This window comes from Cetorhinus maximus, chromosome 3 (genome assembly GCF_964194155.1).
Source record: "Cetorhinus maximus chromosome 3, sCetMax3.hap1.1, whole genome shotgun sequence".
NCBI lineage: Eukaryota > Metazoa > Chordata > Chondrichthyes > Lamniformes > Cetorhinidae > Cetorhinus > Cetorhinus maximus.
This window is the reverse complement of record NC_135881.1, coordinates 3,681,111-3,704,479: the sequence shown is the minus strand read 5'-3', so window position 1 is coordinate 3,704,479 and position 23,369 is coordinate 3,681,111. Positions and strand designations below refer to the sequence as shown.

General features: G+C 46.9%; 2 protein-coding genes across 3 annotated transcripts in view; both read right to left on the bottom strand.

The window, feature by feature from the left end:
* Positions 1–2,073: 2,073 nt before the first annotated feature.
* Positions 2,074–7,473, bottom strand: LOC144672562 (transmembrane protein 276-like). The gene is made up of 3 exons (XM_078534374.1): positions 7,359–7,473; positions 3,896–4,044; positions 2,074–2,959 (listed from the first exon to the last, which is right to left on the bottom strand). Exons 2-3 carry the CDS (start codon positions 4,010–4,012, stop codon positions 2,453–2,455), a joined length of 624 nt encoding a protein of 207 aa, XP_078390500.1. The 5' UTR covers positions 4,013–4,044; positions 7,359–7,473; the 3' UTR covers positions 2,074–2,452.
* A 9,213-nt stretch (positions 7,474–16,686) lies between these two features.
* Positions 16,687–23,369, bottom strand: part of oplah (5-oxoprolinase, ATP-hydrolysing) — an 86,718-nt gene continuing 80,035 nt past the window's right edge. For both annotated transcript variants that reach the window (XM_078536126.1, XM_078536127.1), the window contains 3 exons: positions 23,127–23,287; positions 20,935–21,032; positions 16,687–20,439 (listed from right to left, as the gene is read on the bottom strand). In XM_078536126.1, coding sequence (XP_078392252.1) covers positions 20,269–20,439; positions 20,935–21,032; positions 23,127–23,287 — 430 coding nt within the window. In that variant the 3' untranslated portion in view covers positions 16,687–20,268. The remainder of the gene's footprint in view (positions 20,440–20,934; positions 21,033–23,126; positions 23,288–23,369) is intronic.

The following is a 23,369-nucleotide window of genomic DNA, read 5'->3' as shown; positions in this document are numbered from 1 at the left end:
GTATAACTGAAGCATAACATCCTTACTTTTGTGTTCAATTCCTCTCATAATAATGGACAGCATTCCATTAGCCTTCTTAATTACTTGCTGTACCTGCATACTAACTTTTTGTGACTCTTGCACTAGAACACCTAGATCCCTCTGCACCTCAGAATTCTGCAGTCATTCTCTATTTAAGTAATGCTCTGCTTTTTTATTCTTCCTGCCAAAGTGAACATATTTTGCCATGTTATACTCCATCTGCCAGAATTTTGCCCACTCACTCAACCTTTTTTTTATTCATTCATGGGATATGGGCTTCGCTGGCTGGGCCAGCATTTATTGCCCATCCCTTGTTGCCCTTGAGAAGCTGGTGGTGAGCTGCCTTCTTGAACCGCTGCAGTCAATGTGGTGTAGGTACACCCATAGTGCTGTTAGGAAGGGAGTTCCAGGATTTTGACCCAGTGACAGTGAAGGAACGGCGACATATTTCCAAGTCAGGATGGTCAGTGACCTTGAGGGGAACTTACATGTGGTGGTGTTCCCATCTATCTGCTGCCCTTGTCCTTCTAGATGGTAGTGGTCATGGGTTTGGAAGGTCCTGTCTAAGGAGCCTTGGTGAAATCCTGCAGTGCATCTTGTAAATGGTACACACTGCTACCACTGTGCATCAGTGGTGGAGGGAGTGAATGATTGAGGAAGGGGTGTCAATCAAGTTAGCTGCTTTGTCCTGAATGGTGTCAAGCTTCTTAAGTGTTGTGGGCGCTGCAAGTGGGGACCATTCGATCACACTCCTGACTTGTGCCTTGTAGATGGTGGACAGGATTTAGGGAGCCAGGAGGTGGGTTACTCATCGCACGATTCCTAGCCTTTGACCTGCTCTTGTAGCCACAGTATTTAGATGGCTAGTTCCATTCGGTTTATGGTCAATGGTAACTCCCAGGATGTTGATAGTGGGAGATTCTGTGATGGTAATGCCATTGAACGTCAAGGGACGATGGTTAGATTCTCTCTTGTTGGAAACGGTCATTGCCTGGCAATTGTGTGGCGTTAATATTATTTGCCACTTGTTAGCCTAAGCCTGGATATTTTTCAGGTCTTGCTGCATTTGGACATGGACTATATGCATCTGCAAACTCCTTATGTATTCACAACATACTTTGCTTTCTTTGTGTTGTCTGCAAATTTAGCTACCATGCCTTCACTCCCCTTATTTAAATCATTAATGTAAATTGTAAAAAGTTGAGGCCCCAGCACAGATCCCTGTGGGACGCCGCTCATCACGTTCTGCCTATCAGAAAAAGACCCATTTATGCATTCTCTCTGTTTTCTGCCAGCCAGCCAATCTTCTATCCAGGCTAATATGTTACCCCTCTACACCACGAGCTTTTATTTTCCGTAATAAGCCTTGCTGAAGCACCCTATGAAATGCCTTCTGGAAATCCAAGTACAGTATGTCTACAGGCTCCCCTCTATCCACAGCACGTTACTCAAAAAATATTGAAAGACTCTGCTTCCACTGCCTTTTGCGGAAGAGAGTTCCAAAGACTCAGTGCCCTTGAGAAAAAATTTCTCATCTCTGTTTAAATGGGCGATCCCTTATTTTTAAACAGTGACCCCTAGTTCTAGATTCTCCCACATGAGTAAACATCCTCTCTACATCCACCCTGTTAAGACCCCTCAGGATCTTTTATGTTTCAATCAATTTGCCTCTTATTCTTTTCAACTCCAGCGGATACAAACCGAGCCTGTCCAATCTTTCCTCAGTGTCCACTCCTGATATTAGTCTAGTAAACCTTCTCTGGACTGCTTCTAATGCATTTACATCTTTCTTTAAATAAGGAGACCAATACTGTATGCAATCTCATCAAACATTCCCAGGGCAGGTAGAGCACGGGTTAGATACAGAATGAAGCTCCGACCATTCTGCCCTACAATTCCATCCAGTGCATCACTTTCTATCTTCCATATCAATCGTTGAGAGTAATTTATGGAGTAGGACTGGGAACTGTGGCTGAATTCACACTCCGAGCATCCCACATTTATTGGGAATGGCAAGAAGAGAATCAGAGAGAAAAAAAAAACACTCAACACACAACAAAACAAAAATTTTATTGGAGATTGAAACCAATGAAATCTCACGATACAGTGACCCTGCAGTGAATCTTGTCTGATGATCCTGGTGTGAGCTTAGCGATTCTCCAACTCGAGTGGGTTGGTCTGAACTCCTAGGGACTCAGAGTCCATTTCACTGCCATCTGGTCACTTCCTCCCATCTCTCTGAAGGTGCTGAGTTTTTGCTGATCAGCCTGTAGGTGACCACACGATGGCCTTGTGTCAGAGCCTATGGGGTAAAGTTCAACTTCTCCAGGGTATCCTGTGTCATACCAGTGAGGTCAAGGGTCAGGGTCATTCTCATCCCCTTTGGCGATTGTGCCATAAAATTGCAGTTCCCATGGTGACAGAGTGAGGGTCATGTTGCCTGTGCCCGCTGCTGTGTGTCCAGTGCTTGCTGCAGTGCCATGAGCCCAGAGGTCAGCAGGACATTCTGGATATCCATTTTCTTCAGCCCCAGTGGACCATCCAGCTGAAGCTCTGCCACCACGCCAACCAGGCAAACGGCCAGGCTGCCTACAATGCCGTACAGGTTGACGGTGAAGAGGCAGACAGTCAGGACAGAGAGGATAGGAGCAGCGATGGACAGTATGACTGCCGTCTCCCGACCCTCCTCGGCCATATTCCCGCAGCAGGCTGCAGCAAGAATACCGCAGGCCACTGCTGAGTTAGCGGCCACACAGTCATCACTGAGCCAGTGGAAGCCAAAGGAAACAAGAGGCAGCCCGATGACCATGGAGACCCAGCTCACCTCCTGCAGGCTGATGGTGAGGAGAGGAGGCGGCTCCTTGCTGTACGAGTGGATGACGCCCATAGCACCTGTGCAGGCCTGCATGAGGAAGCCAGCGGCAGAGCCCAGGTTCACCTAAGGAACAACGCAAAGACATTGGAGACATTCTGGGGCACTCCCATCGTACAATCACTCTTCAGCTTATTGCTCCTATCACTATTCCCGGGTTAGTGATTGTCTTTATATTGCACTCAAACTAAAGCTTCATGTATTAGCCGTCCCTTCTTGCCATGAAGGCACCGGGAGTCGACCAGCCGGTGTGGAACTATAGCGCCTCCTGTAGACCAGACCAGGGAAACTCCACAGCATTGCTTCGCTGATGGATTTCAGAGTCAGTTGGGAGAAAGGTTTATTTTCAACTCCTCTCTAATCCTTCCACCAATTACTTTAAATCTGTGCCCCTGGTGATTGACCTTTCTAAAGGAAAGAGGTCTTTCCTATCCAGTCTGGGCTGGTGGGGGTGCGGTTCCCAAACTGGGTCCCGAGCTCTGAGGAAGTAATGGAAGAGATTCGGATTTGGCAAGTCCAGTCCTGGAATCGGCTGTGAGGCCTCTTTAAAATGGGCCCCATTTTTAATTTTTTTGCCTGTTGGCTTGGCCTAATCCCATGTGATCTCAGGCCCGATCGCTGACACCAGCAGAGCCTGGAAAATGTTAGGCATCTTAGTTGTTTATTGTATCCCTGCTGTTTGACCTCCCACCCTGTTCAACAACTCTCCCCTTTGCCCTGCCCCGCCCCACCCCACCCCCAATTTTCACCTTGTGGTTGCAGAAAGAAAGATTGGGAAGCTCTAATCTCACTCCCCTGATCATTTCATTCCTCAACTAAATCTCCCCTCAGCCTCCTCTGTTCCAAAGGAAACAACCCCAGCCTATCCAATCCTTCCCCAAGGCTAAAATTGTCCAGCCTTGGCAACATCCTCGCAAATCTCTCCTCTGTACCCTCTCCAATCCGATCACCACCTTCCTGTGATGTAGTGACCAGGTCAGCGATTGTGTTGTGAGGACTCACCTTACGGGCACGTTGAGTGGCCATCAATGCTGCTGCACACAGCAGGAGGTTGGTGATCACCATGCTCCATTCCCTCTCTTTACACACCAGCTTCATACACCCCGTCGCCAATGGCATCTCTTCAATAATTACAGCATGAGCATAGAGTTCTAGAAAAAGAAAAGGCTCAGCTTAGTAAACACTGGGCAAATCCAAGAAAACCCAGGGTCGTACCCCGAATATTTCCGGAGTAGATAGGGAGAAACCGTTCCCACTCTTGAAAGGATCAAGAACGAGAGGGCACAGACTTAAAGTAATTGGCAAAAGAAGCGAAAGCGACATGATGACAAACTTTTCTTACAATGAGGTGGGAGGCCCAGGCTCGGCGGGGGGGGCACAGCACAGGGGGAAAGTGCGAGGGAGCCGGCGGGGGGGGGGGGGGGGGGCGGGGAGAGCACAGTGGGACTGAACAGCACGGGGGGGGCGGGTGGGGGGGGGGGGGGGGAGCTGAGGTGGGGGGAGCTGAGGGGTGGGGGGAGTGGTTAGAGGACAAGGGGGGCTGTTGAGGGAGTGGCGGGGGGGGAGATCGGGTGAGGGGCAGTGGTAGAGTGGGTGAGGGGCAGTGGTAGAGTGGGTGAGGGGCAGTGGTAGAGTGGGTGAGGGGCAGTGGTAGAGTGGGTGAGGGGCAGTGGTAGAGTGGGTGAGGGGCAGTGGTAGAGTGGGTGAGGGGCAGTGGTAGAGTGGGTGAGGGGCAGTGGTAGAGTGGGTGAGGGGCAGTGGTAGAGTGGGTGAGGGGCAGTGGTAGAGTGGGTGAGGGGCAGTGGTAGAGTGGGTGAGGGGCTGTGGTAGAGTGGGTGAGGGGCAGTGGTAGAGTGGGTGAGGGGCAGTGGTAGAGTGGGTGAGGGGCAGTGGTAGAGTGGGTGAGGGGCAGTGGTAAAGTGGGTGAGGGGCTGTGGTAGAGTGGGTGAGGGGCTGTGGTAGAGTGGGTGAGGGGCTGTGGTAGAGTGGGTGAGGGGCTGTGGTAGAGTGATTTGACGTAGTCTATTTGGACTTCAGCAAGGCTTTTGATAAGGTCCCGCATGGGAGACTGATAACGAAGGTAAGAGCCCATGGGATCCAAGGCAATTTGGCAAATTGGATCCAGAATTGGCTGAGTGGCAGGAAGCAGAGGGTGATGCTCGAGGGGTGTTTTTGTGACTGGATACCTGTGTCCTGTGGGGTTCCACAGGGATCGGTGTTGGGTCCCTTACTGTTTGTGGTATATATAAATGATTTAGACTTGAATGTAGGAGGGTTGATCAGTAAGTTCGCGGATGACACAAAAATTGGTGGGGTGATAAATAGTGAGGAGGATAGCCTTAGATTACAGGAGGATATAGATGGGCTGATCAGTGGCAAATGGAATTTAATCCGGATAAGTGTGAGGTGATGCACTTGGGCAGGACAAACAAGGCACAGGAATACACAATGAATGGTAGGACCCTGGGAAGGTACTGAGGATCAGAGGGACCTTGGTGTGCATGTCCACCGGTCCCTTAAGGTAGCAGGACAGGTAGATAAGGTGGTTAAGAAGGCATATGGGATACTTGCCTTTATTAGCCGAGGCATAGAATATAAGAGCAGGGAGGTTATGCTGGAACTGTATAAAACACTGGTTAGGCCACAGCTAGAGCATTGTGTGCAGTTCTGGAATTCGCATTATAGGAAGGATGTGATTGCACTCGAGAGAGTGCAGAGGAGATTTACCAGGATGTTCCCTGGGCTGGAGAGTTTTAGTTATGAGGAGAGATTGGATAGACTGGGGTTATTTTCCCTGGAGCAGAGGAGTTTGAGGGGGGACATGATTGAAGTGTATAAAATTATGAGGGGCATAGATAGGGTAGATGGGAAGGAACTTTTCCCCTTGGTGGAGGGATCAATAACCAGGGGGCATAGATTTAAGGTAAGGGGCAGAAGGTTTAGAGGGGATGTGAGGAAGAATTTTTTCACCCAGAGGGTGGTGGGAATCTGGAACTCACTGCCTGAAAGGGTAGTAGAGACAGAAACCCTCATAACATTTAAGAAGTATTTGGATGTGCACTTGCGATGCCATGGCATACAAGGCTATGAGCCTAGTGCTGGAAAATGGGATTAGAATAGTTAGGTACTTGTTTGATCGGCGCAGACTCGATGGGCCGAAGGGCCTTTTTCTGTGCTGTAGACCTCTATGACTCTATGGGTAAGGGGCATTGGGAGACCGGGTGAGGGGCAGTGACAGAGCGGGTGAGGGGCAGTGGGAGAGTGGGTGAGGGGCAGTGGCAGAGTGGGGGAGAGGCAGTGGGTGAGGCAGAGGGGCAGTGGGTGAGGCAGAGGGGCAGTGGGTGAGGGGAAGAGCGGGTGAGGGACAGTGGGTGAGGGGCAGTGGCAGAGCGGGTGAGGGGCAGTGGCAGAGTGGGGGAGAGGCAGTGGGTGAGGCAAAGGGGTAGTGGGTGAGGGGCAGGGGCAGTGGGTGAGGGGGAGGAACAGTGGGTGAGGGGGAGGAGCAGTGGGTGGGGGCAGTGGGCGAAGCAGAGGGACAGCGGGTGAGGGGCAGTGGGTGAGGGGGAGGGGCAGTGGGTGGGGGCAGTGGGCGAGGCGGAGGGGCAGTGGGTGAGGGGCAATGGCAGAGCGGGGGAGGGGCTGTGGGTGAGGGGCAGTAGCAGAGTGGGTGAGGGGCAGTGGGTGAGGGGGAGGGGCAGAGTGGGTGAGGGGCAGAGTGGGTGAGGGGCAGTGGCTGAGGGGAAGAGTGGGGGAGAGGCAGTGGGTGAGGGGGAGGGGCAGTGGGTGAGGGGGAGGGGCAGTGGGTGAGGGGGAGGGGCAGAGTAGGTGAGGGGCAGTGGGTGAGGCAGAGGGGCATTGGTGAGGCAGAGGGGCATTGGTGAGGGGCAATGGGTGAGGGTGAGGGGCAATGGGTGAGGGGAGGGGTAATGGGTGAGGGGCAGTGGGTGAGGGGGAGGGGCAATGGGGAGGGGAGGGGCAATAGGTGAGGGGCAGTGGGTGAGGGGGAGGGGCAATGGGGAGGGGAGGGGCAATGGGTGAGGGGCAATGGGTGAGGGGCAGTGGGTGAGGGGGAGGGGCAATGGGTGAGGGGGAGGGGCAATGGGTGAGGGGCAGTGGGGAGGGGAGGGGCAGGGGCAATGGGGAGGGGAGGGGCAGTGGGTGAGGGGCAGTGGGTGAGGGGCAGTGGGTGAGGGGCAGTGGGTGAGGGGGAGGGGCAATGGGGAGGGGCAGTGGGTGAGGGGCAGTGGGTGAGGGGGAGGAGGAGATTGGCTGCCAATTGTTGATAATTTTCTCCGTGCTGTAACCGAACATAACCACAAGGGGGTGCTGCCCTCCCAAATTGGGGTCATGACCGCACCGGTTTCCATGGAACTTAGCCCCGCCCCCTGGCCCAGCACCGCCCCCCTCATCCCATCTCTGCCGGCCGTGCGCCGCCTTCTCGACCCCGGAATTCAGCCTTTCTCACTCTCCTATTCCTGTTCCGACTCTCAATAGCCACCGAATGTCTCCCCGCGCCAAGGCCGAGCCCGAACTCCTGCTCAGGCCACCTTCACCGATCAGCCATCGTCGGGCAGCGTCGAGCCGGGCCAGCTGACAAAGAGACGCAGTGCGCACAGTTAAAGAGGATGAGCCGCCAATAAGTGACACCGGAGGAGCAAAATATAGCCGGCGGGAAACATGGATGGCAGCGTCACCTGCTGCCCGTAGGAGTACATTACAGCTTTTAAAAACGGAGGGCACCGCCACCTGCTGCCCATTGAAGCAAATTACAGCTTTTAAAAACGGAGGGCACCGCCACCTGCTGCCCATAGGAGCAAATTACAGGCTTTTAAAAACGGAGGGCACCGCCACCTGCTGCCCGTAGGAGCAAATTACAGCTTTTAAAAACGGAGGGCACCGCCACCTGCTGCCCGTAGGGGCAAATTACAGCTTTAAAAACGGAGGGCAGCGCAACCTGCTGCCGGGAGGAGCAAACTACAGCTTTAAAAACGAAGGGCACCGCCACCTGCTGCCCGTAGGAGCAAATTACAGCTTTAAAAACGGAGGACACCGCCACCTGCTGCTCGTAGGAGCAAATTACAGCTTTTAAAAACGGAGGGCAGGCCACCTGCTGCCGGGAGGAGCAAATTACAGCTTTTAAAAACGGAGGGCAGCGCCACCTGCTGCCGGGAGGAGCAAATTAGAACTAAGATAAAAGCAAAATACTGCCGATGCTGGACAGCTGAAACAAAAACAGAGCTCTGAAGAAGGGTCATGCGGACTTTAAACGTTAACTCTGTTTCTCTCTCCACAGATACTGCTGGACCTGCTGAGTTTTTCCAGCATTTTCTGTTTTTTGTTGCAGGAGCAATTTACAGCTTGCTGGAGACAGGGAGCGTAGTGCCACCTGCTGCCCGGAGGAGCGAAATGCAACTGGATGGAAACAGGGGTCGCAGCGCCCTCTAGCAGGATAGACAGTAAATTACCAGATAAAAACAAAAAGCTAAAAGCTACTGCGGATGCTGGAAATCCAAAACAAAATAAAAACAGAAAAACTCAGCAAGTCTGGCAGCATCGGTGGAGAAGAAATCAGTCAACGTTTCGAGCCCTCATGGCCCTTCAGCAGAACTGAAGCATAGTTTTTTAAGGTGGGTGGGGGGGAAGAGACACATTGAGGGTGTGGTGTGCAAACACCAGGAGAGAAATGGAAAGCAATGAAGGTGAGCAGGGCAGAAGAGACAGTCGGAAATCCTGTCGGAGGACAGAACCATACTTCTTCCAAGAGGGCATTTTTTTGCCCTCTTGGAAGAAGTATGGTTCTGTCCTCCGACAGGATTTCCGACTGTCTCTTCTGCCCTGCTCACCTTCATTGCTTTCCATTTCTCTCCTGGTATTTGCACACCACACCCTCAATGTGTCTCTTCCCCCCCACCCACCTTAAAAAACTATGCTTCAGTTCTGCTGAAGGGCCATGAGGGCTCGAAACGTTGACTGATTTCTTCTCCACCGATGCTGCCAGACTTGCTGAGTTTTTCTGTTTTTATTTTGTTTTGGATTTCCAGCATCCGCAGTAGCTTTTAGCTTTTTGTTTTTATCTTTGTGTTTGATTGACTGCCACCTCTCTTCAAAAAAATGCCCTCTTGGAAGAAGTATGGTTCTGTCCTCCGACAGGATTTCCGACTGTCTCTTCTGCCCTGCTCACCTTCATTGCTTTCCATTTCTCTCCTGGTGTTTGCACACCACACCCTCAATGTGTCTCTTCCCCCCCACCCACCTTAAAAAACTATGCTTCAGTTCTGCTGAAGGGCCATGAGGGCTCGAAACGTTGACTGATTTCTTCTCCACCGATGCTGCCAGACTTGCTGAGTTTTTCTGTTTTTATTTTGTAGTAAATTACCAGCTTCACCAGTTGGGGGTAGGTGACAGTACAGAAGTATTCGGTCTGTTGTGTCCAGGTCAGCTCTCTGCAAGAGCAATGCCACTGGTGCCACTTCACTGGCTTTTCCCACAGCCTTGAAAATGTTTCCTTTTCAGATAATGATCCAATTCTCTTTTGAAAACCACGATTGAATCGGCTTCTACCAGTGTTGAGACTGGTAACATTCCAGGGCTCTTTTGAGAAAAAAATTGCCTAGGTTAATTTCGTCGAGGACTATTTTTATTTTTTGATTTTTGGGGATACTTTTTGGCTTTCTGGGGCACCCTTTTTATTTGGTATTCTGCAATGGCACTTTTCAGGGCTGAAAGTGACCTCAGACTATGCTGGGAGGGCAAGGTATGCCAAAAATTTGAGCAACAGCTGTTTCATGCTGCTATTATGCAGTAGCAATATGAGTGGTATTCGCCACCAACAGAACGCTGCCGTCAAGCCAAAAAGACACAAATGAGTAATGTGGCATATGAATTTCAGTGCCGGTGTATTGTGAGGTATGAAGGTTATACTGGTCAATTGTATCAAACAGTATGTCCCAGCCACTATTCACAACAGGCAGGGTACAGGCCGTATGCGACCAGCCCTTGTTTACAAAACTCAAAACACCCAGTGTCCAACATTAGATGCGATTCTGCGGGATTGGACAACGTTTGCTAAATAATTCTCAATGTGCTAAGAATTACTCTGACAACCAATTTAAGATTATTAGTAGGACCCGCAGTGTGGCACATTTCCGTGTACTGGAAGCTACATATATTAATACACGGGGCCCTGTTCTTTGCAGGCAGGAAGAACATGTACACACATTGTGCCTATTTCAGCTAAACAAAATAAGTGACAGCCATTCGCTGGTTCATTCCTTTGAGCAATGCCTTGACCAATCAGAGTCAAAGTTCCTGGTTTAAATTTCAAACACTGCTCGGCAGTTAATGTCAGTCACCATCAGTGGTGTATTCTCTCCATGGCAATACCACTTGCCAACCAATCGGCACTCTCTTCACATACAGTATAAATGGTTGTTTTCGCCCTTATACTCTTGCCAGTGTCCTGATGAGTGCAAGACAAAAAGCTTAGACATATCTCTTTTTTCAGCAATACTCAAGTTCTGTACTACCAAACGACCATTTGACTGATTATCTTAAATTGGGTGTTCGTATCTAACAGTAGACATTTTGTTTTGGATTTTGCAAGCTGGTTGAGTACTCTATTAGGAAAAACCAAAGGAATATGCTGTTTGATTCAATCATTCATCACTGGGATGTATGGCCTAAGGACCTTACATCACACCGGCACTGAAATTCACGTTGCTGAATTGTGTGGTGGGCAGAGCATTTTTTTGGACTGATGGTAACATCCTGTTAGTGGAAAATACCACTCGCATGGCCACTGCATAGTAGCAGCATGAAACGGGTTTCTTAACCTGTTGTTCAAATTTTTGATATACTTTGCCTTTCCAGGGTAATTTGAGGTTAATTGGACACTTTTCAGGTCTGAAAGTGGTGACCTTTGGAAATCCTGTAAATAGGCCCTAGTGATTTTCTCACCTTGCAAGCTTACACAGAATTGGAGTGCATCAAAACTATCCTGCAGGACAATGGCTATCCTGATCAGATCATTGTTCACTGTGTATCGCGCAAACTTGCAAATGGGTAAAGGCTGCCATTCGAGGATGCTGAGAGGAGTAAGGATGGAAATTGTGGAGGTACTGGCCATAATTTTCCAATTTTCCTTAGATGCAGGGATGATGTCAGAAGGCAAGAGAATTGCAAATATTACATCCTTATTCAGAAAAAGTGTAAGGCTAAGTCCAGCCAGTTAGTTTAACCTTGGAAGTGGGAAAGCTTTTAGAGATAATAATCCAGGATAAAATTGGACAAATGTGGATTAATTAAGGAAAGCCAGTGTGGATTTGTTAAAGACACACTGTGTTTAACTAAGGTAAAAGCAAAATACTGCAGATGCTGGAAATCTGAAACAAAAACAAAAATAGCTGGAAAAACTCAGCAGGTCTGACAGCATCTATGGAGAGGAACACAGTTAACGTTTCGAGTCCGAATGACTCTTCATCAGAAGCTAACCATACCTTCTGATGAAGAGTCATACGGACTCGAAACGTTAACTGTGTTCCACTCCGCAGATGCTGTCAGACCTGCTGAGTTTTTCCATCTATTTTTGTGTTTGTGTTTAACTAAGTTAGTTGAGTTTTTTGATGAGGTAACAGTGAGGATTGATAAGGGTAATGTTGTTGATGTGGTGTACATGGGCTTCCAAAAAGCATTTGATAAAATGCCACACAACAGGCTTGCCAGCAAAATTGAAACCCACAGAATAAAAGGCACCTTTAGAAAACACTGGCTTGGCGTCAACTGAGTATCATTGGGGTTATCATTAGTCCTTCAAACGAGGACGATGTCTGTCAGTGTCTCAGCAGGCCAGTCTTTGGGTGGAGAGGGCAAGAGTTGCCCTGAGGAAGGGTGAGGAGGGGGTTCACCAGCTAGGGTTCTGCTCTCTCACCTTCCGCTTTCACTGCTTCTCTGCAGCAGAGTTTATGCGGTCAGTTTCCAACTGTGTTGGGGCTTTTTGGATGGGTGCCGCCACGTGGTACAGTTACCGTCAAGTTTCTCCCACACACCAATGTCAATTTGACCCTTTTCAATGAGGCCTTCTTGGTGTCTTTAAAACAATTTCTCTGTCCTCCTTGAGAACGGATGCCATCCTTGAGTTGTGAAAAGAGGATCTGCTTCGGAAGCTGGTTATTTGGCAGGTGGATGCAGTGTCCAGACCAGTGGAGCTGATTTTGCACAATCACAGTCCAACATTTCTTGCTCAACCCTATACAACTGAATGGCTTGGCTTGGCCATTTCAGAGGGCAGTTAAGAGTTAACCACATTGGTGGGGAATGGAGTCACATGTAGGCCAGACCAGGTAAGGATGACAGATTTCCTTCCCTAAAGGACATTAGTGAACCAGATGGGTTTTTACAACAATCGCTCATTTCATGATCACCATTAGGGAGACTAGCTTTTTATTCCAATTTTTTTTTCATTGAATTCCAATTCTCCAGCTGCTCCGGTGGGATTTGAACTCATGTCTGTGGATCATCATTCCAGGCCTCTGGATTACCCACCCAGTAACATAACCAACATTCTGCCCTAGCCCCAACAATAGCCAGGGAGGGGTGAGACCAAGGAGCAGTTGGACACAAGGATGGACCAGGAACTAATGTAGATCAGTGAGCACAAAGGTGATGGGTGAACAGGGCTTTATGCATATTTGGATGTGAAGATGCAGAGTTTTGGTTGAGCTCAGGTTTACAGAGAGTAAGAGCCAGGTGAGTATTGGAATAATCAAGTCTGAAGGTAACAAAAGTATGGATGAGGGTTTCAGCAGTAGAGGCAGGGGAGAAGACAGGTGATCTTCTGGAAGTGGAAGTAGGGAGTGTTAGTGATGGAGACGATATCAGAAAGGCTCCCTTTCATCAATCAGCTTTCCAGTCACATACACATCCTCTTGTTGGCCTATGACAGATACTGACTTCAGCCTGCAATCTGGAGGCTATTATGTCATTTCATGTTGTGTTAATCAATAATGCAAAGGGAATACTTAGCGCTATGATGCAATGGATAGGAGTCTCCCAAACTGTTAAGTGCAGCTAAGCTTTTCTCAGAGGGAAATGCAGAAGGAATGAATACTTTTATTTATTTCTTCTTTGGTTGTGACCAACACTGGGTAAGACCAGAATTTATTGCCTAATTACCCTAAGGTGGTGATGGTGAGCCACCTTGAACTGCTACACTGTGAACTGTTGAACGGTTGTCACACAGATCAGAGACGTGCTTGGCCACTTCAGAGGGCAGGTAAGAGTCAACCACATTGCTGTGGATTGGAGTCACATACAGACTCAAACAGGGCAAGGATGGCAAAGGTGGAAGAGTGTTGATGGTGTATTATCGCCTGAGGTGGGGCTCAGATCAATGGAACATAATTTACACATTAGCTGAGGGTTCACTGAATTTGTGTGTGAACTCCGAAGAGTCATACGGACTTGAAACGTTAACTCTGTTTCTCTCTCCACAGACGCTGCCAGACCTGCTGAGTTTTTCCAGCATCTTTTGTTTTTATTTGTGATGTGAACCCTTGACTGTCATTTGAGAAGATCATCTCTTGAAATTTTCCACAAGTTATAAATGTGACTGTGAGTCATCAAAAGTCAAACTATTAAAGCTACCCAATCAATAAAGCAAGGAATTAGTGTTTAAACCAACCACCCAATCAACCAACAAACCAATCACGTTAATTAACCAGCCACTGAATCAATAACTTTAGCAGCACATCACTCAGTTGATCAATCATTCAAGAATGCTTTTATTAGCTCTCTGTAATAATTATACACCTGGAATCTGCCATCGGGTTGTTCCTTTGTTTCAGTCTTCAGCAGATCAGAGTTTTTCATCAATATTTTCCCCCTCCCCTTGGAGATATCCCCTTCACTACAGTCACACCCTTTAGGTTAGGAAGTGTGACAGATGTGGTCAATGGTCAAGGCCAGGTAGGTATGGGGATCCAGAATGTGGCGATAGAGGAGTCACAGCCTTTGACCAACAGGTGCTTGCTACCTGTGTGATTGAGAACAAGGGCAACAGGATAGATGAGCAAAATGGCATTGACACCATGGTGCAGGAGCCCAGTCAAGTGGGAGGTGCAAAAACGAATGCGGTAGTGATAGGTGCTAGTTTGTAATGGGGGTAAATAATGTCCTCTGCCGTCACAAGCGGGAGATCCGAAAGTTGTGTTGTCTGCCCAGTACCAAGTTAAGGACATCTCCTTGAGGCTAGAGGTGAACTTGGAGTGGGAGGATCCAGTTATCATGGTCCTTGTAGGAACCAACAACATAGGTAAAGGAATGAGTTTATGCTGAAGGTGTTTAAGGAGCTAGGGCCCAAATTAAAAAGTAAAACCGCAGGCATGTGTAAATTGGCATTGGGAAAAACGGATTAAGCCATGTGGTCAACTCTAAAGAATGGTGTGGAGAGGCAGGGGTTTCACTTCATGGGGCAGTGGCATTATTGAGGAAAGAGAGCTGTTCTGTTGGGATGGTCTACACTTAAACTGGGCTGGGCCCAGTGTCTGGTGAATTGTCTACGTAGGGCTGCATATGGGACAATCAATTAAAAAAAAGGAGTGTGGGGGTGTTTAAGTGAGGGGAAATTTCTAAATCTGAAGAGAAAGTCAAGGCCACAGAGCAGTGAAGCATTTTGAATAAAGATGAGCAGAGTGTGATGGGAAGGGACAAAATGTTTAACAGTTAATAATGTATCAGTGAATAAGGTCAAATTAGGGAAAAATGGTCAAAAAGTTAAAATTAAAGGCACTTTATATGAATGCATGAAGTGTTTGTACCAAGTTAAATGAATTAATGGCTGAAATAGGGATAAATGGCTTTGACCTAATAGCCATTACAGAGATGTGGTTGCAGGGTGACCAAGATTACCAAGGTCACGCTAAGATAGTTGATGTTTCAAAAAGACAGACCAAATGGAAAGAGGCGGGGTGTAGCCATGATAATAAAGGATGACATAAAGACAATAGTGAGGAAGAAACTTTGCTCAGAAGAGCAGGTAGTAGAATCAGTGTGGCTGAAGATAAAAAAAAATAACAAGGGTCAGAAAACGCTGGTTATGGGGTCTATAGGCCCCCTAACAGTGGCTATAGTGTCAGAGTATTAATCAAGAAATAAGGAGCTTTCAACAAAGGCTATGAAATAATCATGGGAGCTTTAATCTTCTTATAGGCTGGACAAATCGAGTTAGCAGAAGTAGTTTGGAGGACAAATTCATGGAATGGATTATAGACAGTTTCCTGGAAAAATATGTTGTGGAACCAATCAGGGAAGAGGCTATTTTAGACCTTGTTTTGTATAATGAGACAGGGTGAATGTTTAATCTCACGGTAAGGGATTCTTTGAGAAAGAGTGATCATAATATGATAAGAATTTTGCACTGAGTTTGAGATTGACATATGTAATTCCAAAATGGGAGTATTGAGCTTAAATAAAGCCAATTAAATGGGTATGAGGAGCGAGTTGGCTACGGTAGATTTGGAAATTCAACTCAAAGGTATGACAATAGTTGAGCAATGGCAAATGTTTAAAGAAATATCTCAAAATTCTCAATGAACATACATTCCATTGAGAAATAAAACTCAATGGGAAAAGAGATCCTTCCATGTCTAACTAAGGAGGTTAAGGAGAGTTTTAGATTAAAAGTACAGGCTTATAATATTTCAAAGAGGAGTACTAAGGCTGAGTATTGGAAGAGTTTTTGATATCAGTAGAAGATGACCAAAAATTGATAAAGAGGGAGAAAACAGAAAATGAGAGTAAACTGGCCAGAAATATCAAACTAGATTGTGAAAGTCACTATTGGTATGTAAAAAGGAAGAAATTGATGGAAGTAAAGGTGGGAGACAGGAGAAATTATAAAATGAAATAAGGAAATGGCAGAGAAATTGAACAAATGCTTTGTATCTGTCTTCATAGTAGAAGACAAAAAACATTCCATAAATAATGGGGAACCAAGCCAGAATGAAGAACTTCAAGAAGTCAGTATAAGTTTTTTAAAAAGTATTGGAGAAATGAATGAGACTAAAAGCTGACAATTCCACCGTCTCTGCAGCCACTTTTTAAAATCCAAGGATGCAGGCCATCAGGTCACTATCTTTACTCAAAATTCTGGGATTCATTCACAGGTTGTGGGCCAACATCTACAAGGCACAAGTCAGGAATACTCTCCACTTACCTGGATGAGTGCAGCTCTGACAACACTTAAGAAGCTTGACACCATCTAGGACAAAGCAGTCCACTTGATTAGCACCACATCTACCACCTTCAACATTCACTCACTTCGCCACTGATGCACAGCAGCAGCAGTGTGTACCACCTACAAGACGCACTACAGCAATTCACCAAGGCTCCTTCGACGGCACCTTCCAAACTCACGACCCCTATCAGCTAGAAGGACAAGGGCAGCAGATAGATGGGAACTCCGCCACCTGGAAGTTCCCCTCCAAGTCACTCACCATCCTGACTTGGAAATATATCGCCGTTCCTTCACTGCCAATGGGTCAAAATCTTGGAACAGCACTGTGGGTGTACCTACACCGCATGGACTGCAGCGTTTCAAGGCGGCGGCTCACCACCACCTTCTCAAGGGCAATTAGGGATGGGCAATAAATGCTGGCCTGGCCAGCAACACCCACAACCCATGAATGAATTTTAAAAATCCTCTGAACTTGAAAATATGAATATAACTTTGAATGTATTCATGACTAAGACAATTTTTTTTAATTTACAAGGGCGGGGAGGGGGGTCAAGGGTAATAAAGGGGGTAAGGCAGGAATGTGGAGTTGAGGCCACCATCAGATCAGCCAGGATCTTATTGAATGGCAGAACAGGCTCGAGGGCTGAATGGCTACTCCTGCTCCATTTCGACTTGGCATTCTGCAGCCTTCTGTACTCAACATTAAGTTCAACAATTTCAGATCATAACCCCTGCCTCCATTTTGTTTCGTGTGTTTATTTTGCTGGTTTGGTTTTGTCTTGTTTCTTTCTTTATTCCTTCACCTTGCAGCCATTCACACCTCATCTGGACACATATTTTGTTTCTTTACACATTACTCCTTCCTTTGGCTTTTATACCATGAAACCTTGTGTCATCCAATCTCTCCTGCCCTCCACCCCATCACAGACCTTCCCTTTTGTGCTCCCACACCCTCCCCACCCCTTGCTAAAACTGGTAGCTGCAGAGAAGGTGGACGCACTGGTTTGATCTTCAGAATTACGTAGATTTTAGACTAGAAGGCAGCAAATATAACCCTGCTGAAGGATGGACAGAGAAAACAGGGACCTACAGGCCGGTCAGCCTGACATCAGTAGTAGGCAAAATGCTGAAATGTATTATTAGGGACATGGTCACAGGGCACCTAGGAAATCATAATATGATTAAGAGTCAACATGGATTTATGAAAGGGAATTCACATTTAACAAATGTGTTAGTGTTTTGAGCTTGTAACTAGCAGGGTAGATAAAGGGGAGCCAATGGATGTGATATTTTTTGATTGTCAAAAAGCATTTTATAAGATAGTGCCACATGAGCTTATTGTATAAAACTAGGACTTATAGGATTGGTGGTAATATGTTAGCATGGATTGAATCTCAGAATTGTTACAGCCAGGGGGAGGCCATTTGTTCCATTTGTGTCTGCACCAGCTCTCTGAATGAGCAATTCCCCTCCTGCCATTCCCCCACCTTCTCCCCATAACCCTACAGATTCTTCCTTTTCAGATAACAGTCTGATTCCCTTTTGAATGCTTCCATTGCACCTGCCTCCACCACACTCCCAGGCAGTGCGTTCCAGATCCTAATCACTCGCTGTGTGATATCACTTTTGCTTCTTTTGCCAATCATTTTTAAATCTGTGCCCTCTCATTCTTGATCCTTCCACCAATGGGAACAGTTTCTCCCCATCTACTCTGTCCAGACCCCTCATGATTTTGAATACCTCTATCAAGTCTCCTCTCAGCCTTCTCTTCTCCAAGGAAAACAATCCCAACTTCTCAATACATCCACGAAACTGAAATCCCTCATCCCTGGAACTATTCTCGTGAATCTTTTCTGCATCCTCTCCGAAACCTTCACCTCCTTCCTGAACTGTGTTGCCCAGAACCGGTTGCAGTACTCTAGCTGAGGCAGAACTAGTGTCTTATACAAGTTCAACATAACTTGCTTGAGGACTGGTTAACAGATTGCAACAGAGTAGGGTTAAATGGGTCATTTTTTTTGGGTTGGTGAGCTGTAAGTATTGGGGTGCTGCAAGGTTCGGTACTTGGACCTCAGCTGTTTACAATCTACATTAATGATTTGGATAAGGGGACCAAATGTAATATATCCAGGTTTGCTGACAATACAAAGTTGGATGGTAAACTGTGAGGAGGATGCAAATAAACTACAAAGAGTTACAGACATATTGCGTGAGTAGGCAGAACATGGCAGATGAAATATAACGTGGCAAAGTGTGAAGTTATTTGGTAGGATATTTCTTAACTGGGATGTATTTGCATTCAGAGGGACCTGGGTATCCTTGCACATGAATTAGAAAAAGTCAACCTGCAGGTACAGCAAGCAATTAGGAAAGCAAGTGGTATGTTAGCTTTTATCACAAAAGGATTGGAGTATTGCAATTATATAGAGTCTTGGTGAGACCACACCTGGAGTACTTTGTGCAGTTTTGGTCTTCTTACCTAAGGAAGGATATACTTACCCTAGAGGGAGTGTAATAAAGGATTACTGGACTGGTTCCTGGGATGAAGGGATTGTCCTATGAGGAGAGATTGAGTAGACCAGGTCTACATTTACTAGAATTTAGAAGAATGAAAGGTGAGCTAATTGAAACATGTAAAATTCTTAAGGGCTTTGATGGGGTAGTTGCAGAGAGGATGTTTCCCCTTGTGGGGGAATCTAGAACAGAGAGGTCACAGTCTCAGGATAAGGGGTCATCCATTTATTCAAATGGAATGTTGGCCTTTATTGCAAGGGGGATGGAAGAGAAGTCTTGCCATGACTGTACAGGATATTGTGAGACCCCACCTGGAGTACTGTGTACAGTTTTGGTCTCCTTACTTAAGGAGGGACATTCTTTAATTGGAAACAGTTCAGAGAAGATTCACTCGGCTGATTCCTGGGATGAAGGGGTTGTCTTATGAGGAGAGGCTGAGCTGGTTGGGCCTGTACCCATTGGAGTTTAGAAGAATGAGAGGTGATCTTATTGAAACATAATAAGATTCTGAGGAGGCTTTACGGGGTAGATACTGGGAGGATGTTTCTCCTTGTGGGGGAGTCTAAAATAGGGGGCATGGTTTAAAGATAAGGGGTCACCCATTTAAGACAGAGATGAGGAGGAATTTCTTCTCTCAGAGGGTCATTAATCTTTGGATTTCTGTTCCACAGCGCACAGTAGAGGCTGGGTCATTGAATATATTCAAGACTGAGTAAGACAGTTTTTTGATTTACAGGTGGGGAGAGGGGTCAAGGGGCTAGGCAGGAATGTGGAGTTGAGGCCACCATCAGATCAGCCAGGATCTTATTGAATGGCAGAGCAGGCTCGAGGGCCGAATGGCCTACTCCTGCTCCATTTTGACTTGGCATTCTGCAGCCTTCTGTACTCAACATTGAGTTCAACAATTTCAGATCATAACCCCTGCCTCCATTTTGTTTCGTGTGTTTATTTTGCTGGTTTGGTTTTGTCTTGTTTCTTTCTTTATTCCTTCACCTTGCAGCCATTCACACCTCATCTGGACACATATTTTGTTTCTTTACTTTACACATTACTCCTTCCTTTGGCTTTTATACCATGAAATCTTGTGTCATCTAATCTCTCCTGCCCTCCACCGCATCACAGACCTTCCCTTTTGTGCTCCCACACCCTCCCTTCCCTTCCATTTCCTTAAAACCTGTCACATTTCTTACTCCCCTGGTTCTGATGAAGGGTCATTGTGACCTAAAACATTCACTCTTCTGTCTCCACAGATGCCGCCAAGACTGCAAATGGATGATCTGGTCATTTATTTCACTGCTGTTTGAGGGATTTTGCTGCAATGTAAATTGGCTGTCGCATTTCCCACATTGCAACAATGAGCACACTTTATGAAGTATATCATTGGCTGTAAAGTGCATTGGGATGTCCTGAGGTGGTCTTTCTGTATTCCCATCCTGTGGGGTGGGATGGGAGAGGGATAGTGAAAGCTCTTAGATACGCTTGGGACTATCCCCATATTCCAGAATTTGCTGCATGTCTGGGGATCTCAAATGTGAGTGAGGGAATCAATCCATCAATCAATCTATTTAAGTGTCCAGGAACGAAAAAGAAAGAGAGAAGGGGTTTTTCCTGGAGCGTCCAGTGGTCTCGATCATACCGACTCTTGGGTCTGTTTATATTCGAACAGACTTCCCCGTTCAACAAAGGCCACTCCGGATTTCCGATTCGCTGATGCCAATCCTGGCAAACCCTCACGTTTCTCCATCACATCTTCAGCCTGGCCCCAACCTCCACCTCCAGGCGTGTGCAGCAGAAAAGCGTCCTGAACCAGAAAGAGAGAGAGAGAGAATGTGAGTCTGTGTCAGCTGAGAGGGGGAGACAAGACAGACAGAGAATGAGAGACAGAGAAACTGAGAGAGAGAGAGAAAATGTGAAATGGGCAGGTGAAGCAGCTGAGACAGAGAGCGACAAGAGAGAGAGAAAGAGACAAACTGACAGAGAGAGAGAGACAAAGAGAGAGAATGTGAGTCTGTCAGCTGAGAGAGAGAGAGCCAAAAACTGACAGAAAGACAGAGAAAGTATGAGAGTTTGTGATGGGTGGGAGGCACAAAGTGCAACAAAGAGGGAAAAGGGAACATGGGTTTGTATGTGAGATACCAGACTGGGTAAGACAGTGGTGTGCTTGCGCCATAATGGGTGAGACCGTGCACTGTGTGTGAGGAGATGAAACAGTTTGAAGTGTTCAGTGTTGAGGAGCGATGTGAGCAGTGAGTTTTTGGACCAGAATGATTACAGTTGCTAGTCGCCGTCCTCTTACCCCAGCCCTAACAGCAACAGACGTCCTTGCTCCGAGATTGATGGTCCTTCCATCCTCACGGACCAGCAGATTGAGTCCTCGGGCTCCTGGCTTCCCTCCTGCACAGGGAGTAGAAATTAGATTTACACCTACAGGAAAAGGCTGTTGGCTCTGCCCAGAGACCACCTTCCCAAAATATCCCACAACCAAACTTCCCATAATATTTCTCATCCCCACCTTCCTACCACATCCACCAACTACACCTTCCTAAAATATCCCTCAAATCCACCATATTCCTTAACCCCACTTTCTGTTATAAGAACTTAAGAACATAAGAAATAGAGGAGGAGGAGGCCATTCGGCCCCTCGAGCCCGCTTCACCATTTAGTAAGATCTTCTACCTCAATCCACTTTCCTCTGCTATCCCTCTGTTCCTTAATTCCCTTAGTCTCCAAAAGTCTTTCAATCTCAGTCCTGAATATACTCAATGTCTAAGCATCCAGAGTTCTCTGGGGTAGAGAATCCCAAAGATTCACAACCCTCTGAGTGAAGAAATTTCTCCTCATCTCAGCCTTAACCAGCCAGCCCCTTATTCTAGACTCCTCAGGTGCAACAGCCTCTCAGCATCTACCCTGTCGGGTCCTCTCAGAATTTTAAATGTTTCAACTAGATTCTTCTACACTCCAGAGAATATAAGTCTCCTCTTAGGCAAGTCCTCTCATCCCTTGAATCAATCTAGTGAACCTTCGCTGCACTCCCTCTAAGTAAGCAGACCAAAACTGAAGCAGTTTTTTGTTCCTGGGATGCGAGCATTGCTGGCAAGGCCAGCATTTGCTGCCCATCCCTAATTGCCCTTGAGAAGGTGGTGGGGAGCTGTTGTAAGACATGGAATCTGTGGAAAAAAGAACTGTAACTTAGGTTGAGACTTGCCTAGGCTATCCAACCATGATATATACATATACACATATAAATTGCAATCTAGTCCATCATGCTTTGAAATATTGAGAGTAAAGGGAGTTATGGAAGAGAAAACTTGTTATTCTTAAAACTGCTGAACTGCGAGCACAGTTCTTGTTCCCATACAAAATTAGACAGTCTTTATCAGGACTAAGACAAAGGAGGCTTATTGAGAAGGCTTTGAAATAGGCCTCGAGCGTTTGGAAAGGCAGACGTCTACGTGTGTGTCCCTCACAACTAACTACTGGTTAACAACCAAATACTCTGGACAGCTGCCCACTTAGTCAATCTAAACTGAGTCCTGCTGAAGACCATCGTAAAGTGAAGCTCCACTCCATCTCCCCACCAACAACCAACCACCTACCTCACCCCACTCCCCCCCACCTTAGCATATGCTGATTTTAACTGCAGAAAAGGCAGTGACTATTGTATTTGGTTACTGTAGTCGAGAGAGAGAGAGAGTGTGAGAGAGAGGGGTGACCCAGGCAATCACTGAGGTCTACATCCAGCACAGACCTGACCAAGTAGTGGGTGGCCTATCGGTATAAGCTCCTCATAACTCAATTTTTCTGTGTGTTTTGTTGCTTGGCTAACAGTGCATTAGATGTATTTGCAAGCAATAAAGAGTAGCAAAGGCTTTTTGATGAACATTTGAGTTTGGTCTGTAATTCTCGGGTTAGAACTCTCAAACCTGTTAGGACCAGAAAAGGCCCCACATCACTTTCATGAACCGCTGCAGTCCATCTGGTGTAGGTACACACACACAGTGATGTTGGGGAGGGAGTTCCAGGATTTTGATTCAGCCAGAAATGATGAAGCAAGACTTCAACGCTTTTATACTCCAACCCCCATGCAATAAAAAAAAAGGTTAAGGTAGCAGTTGCCTCCTAATTGCTTGTGTACCTGCATGTTAACCTTCTGTTATTCATGTACAAGGACACCCAGATTCATCGGAATATGAACGTTTCCAAGTTTCTCACCTGAAAATAAGTATCCTGCATTCCTAATCTTCCTACCAAAATGGATAACCTTTCACTTCCCCACATTATACTCCATCTGCCACCTTCCTGCCCACTCATTAACTGGTCTATATTCCTTTGCGGCCTCTTTGTGTCCTGCTCACAGCTTACTTTCCCAGCTAACCTTGTATATATCCCAAAATCCCTTATTTCTCCAGAAACCTAGCCAGTTGACACCTAACCTAGCTGCGATATCCTTCCCCATTAACTCATCCAGGAGGTTCCATCGTGCGTTACCATTTAGTCCGTAGGGGCGGAAGGCTCGCCTTTCTGTCAGCACTGATAAGACCATCCTCTCTCGGAAGAGCAGCTCCCGAATGACCCCCTCGCCCCCATGATGGCGACCTTTGCCCCCGGATCCAGGGTTCAGCTCAAATCTCTTCAGGATCACAGGATACCTGGGAATGAATCCAATAAAGGAATAATTAAACTCTCAAAATTGTGAAGGCAGGAACGCGTGGATCCGGCAATGAAGGGATT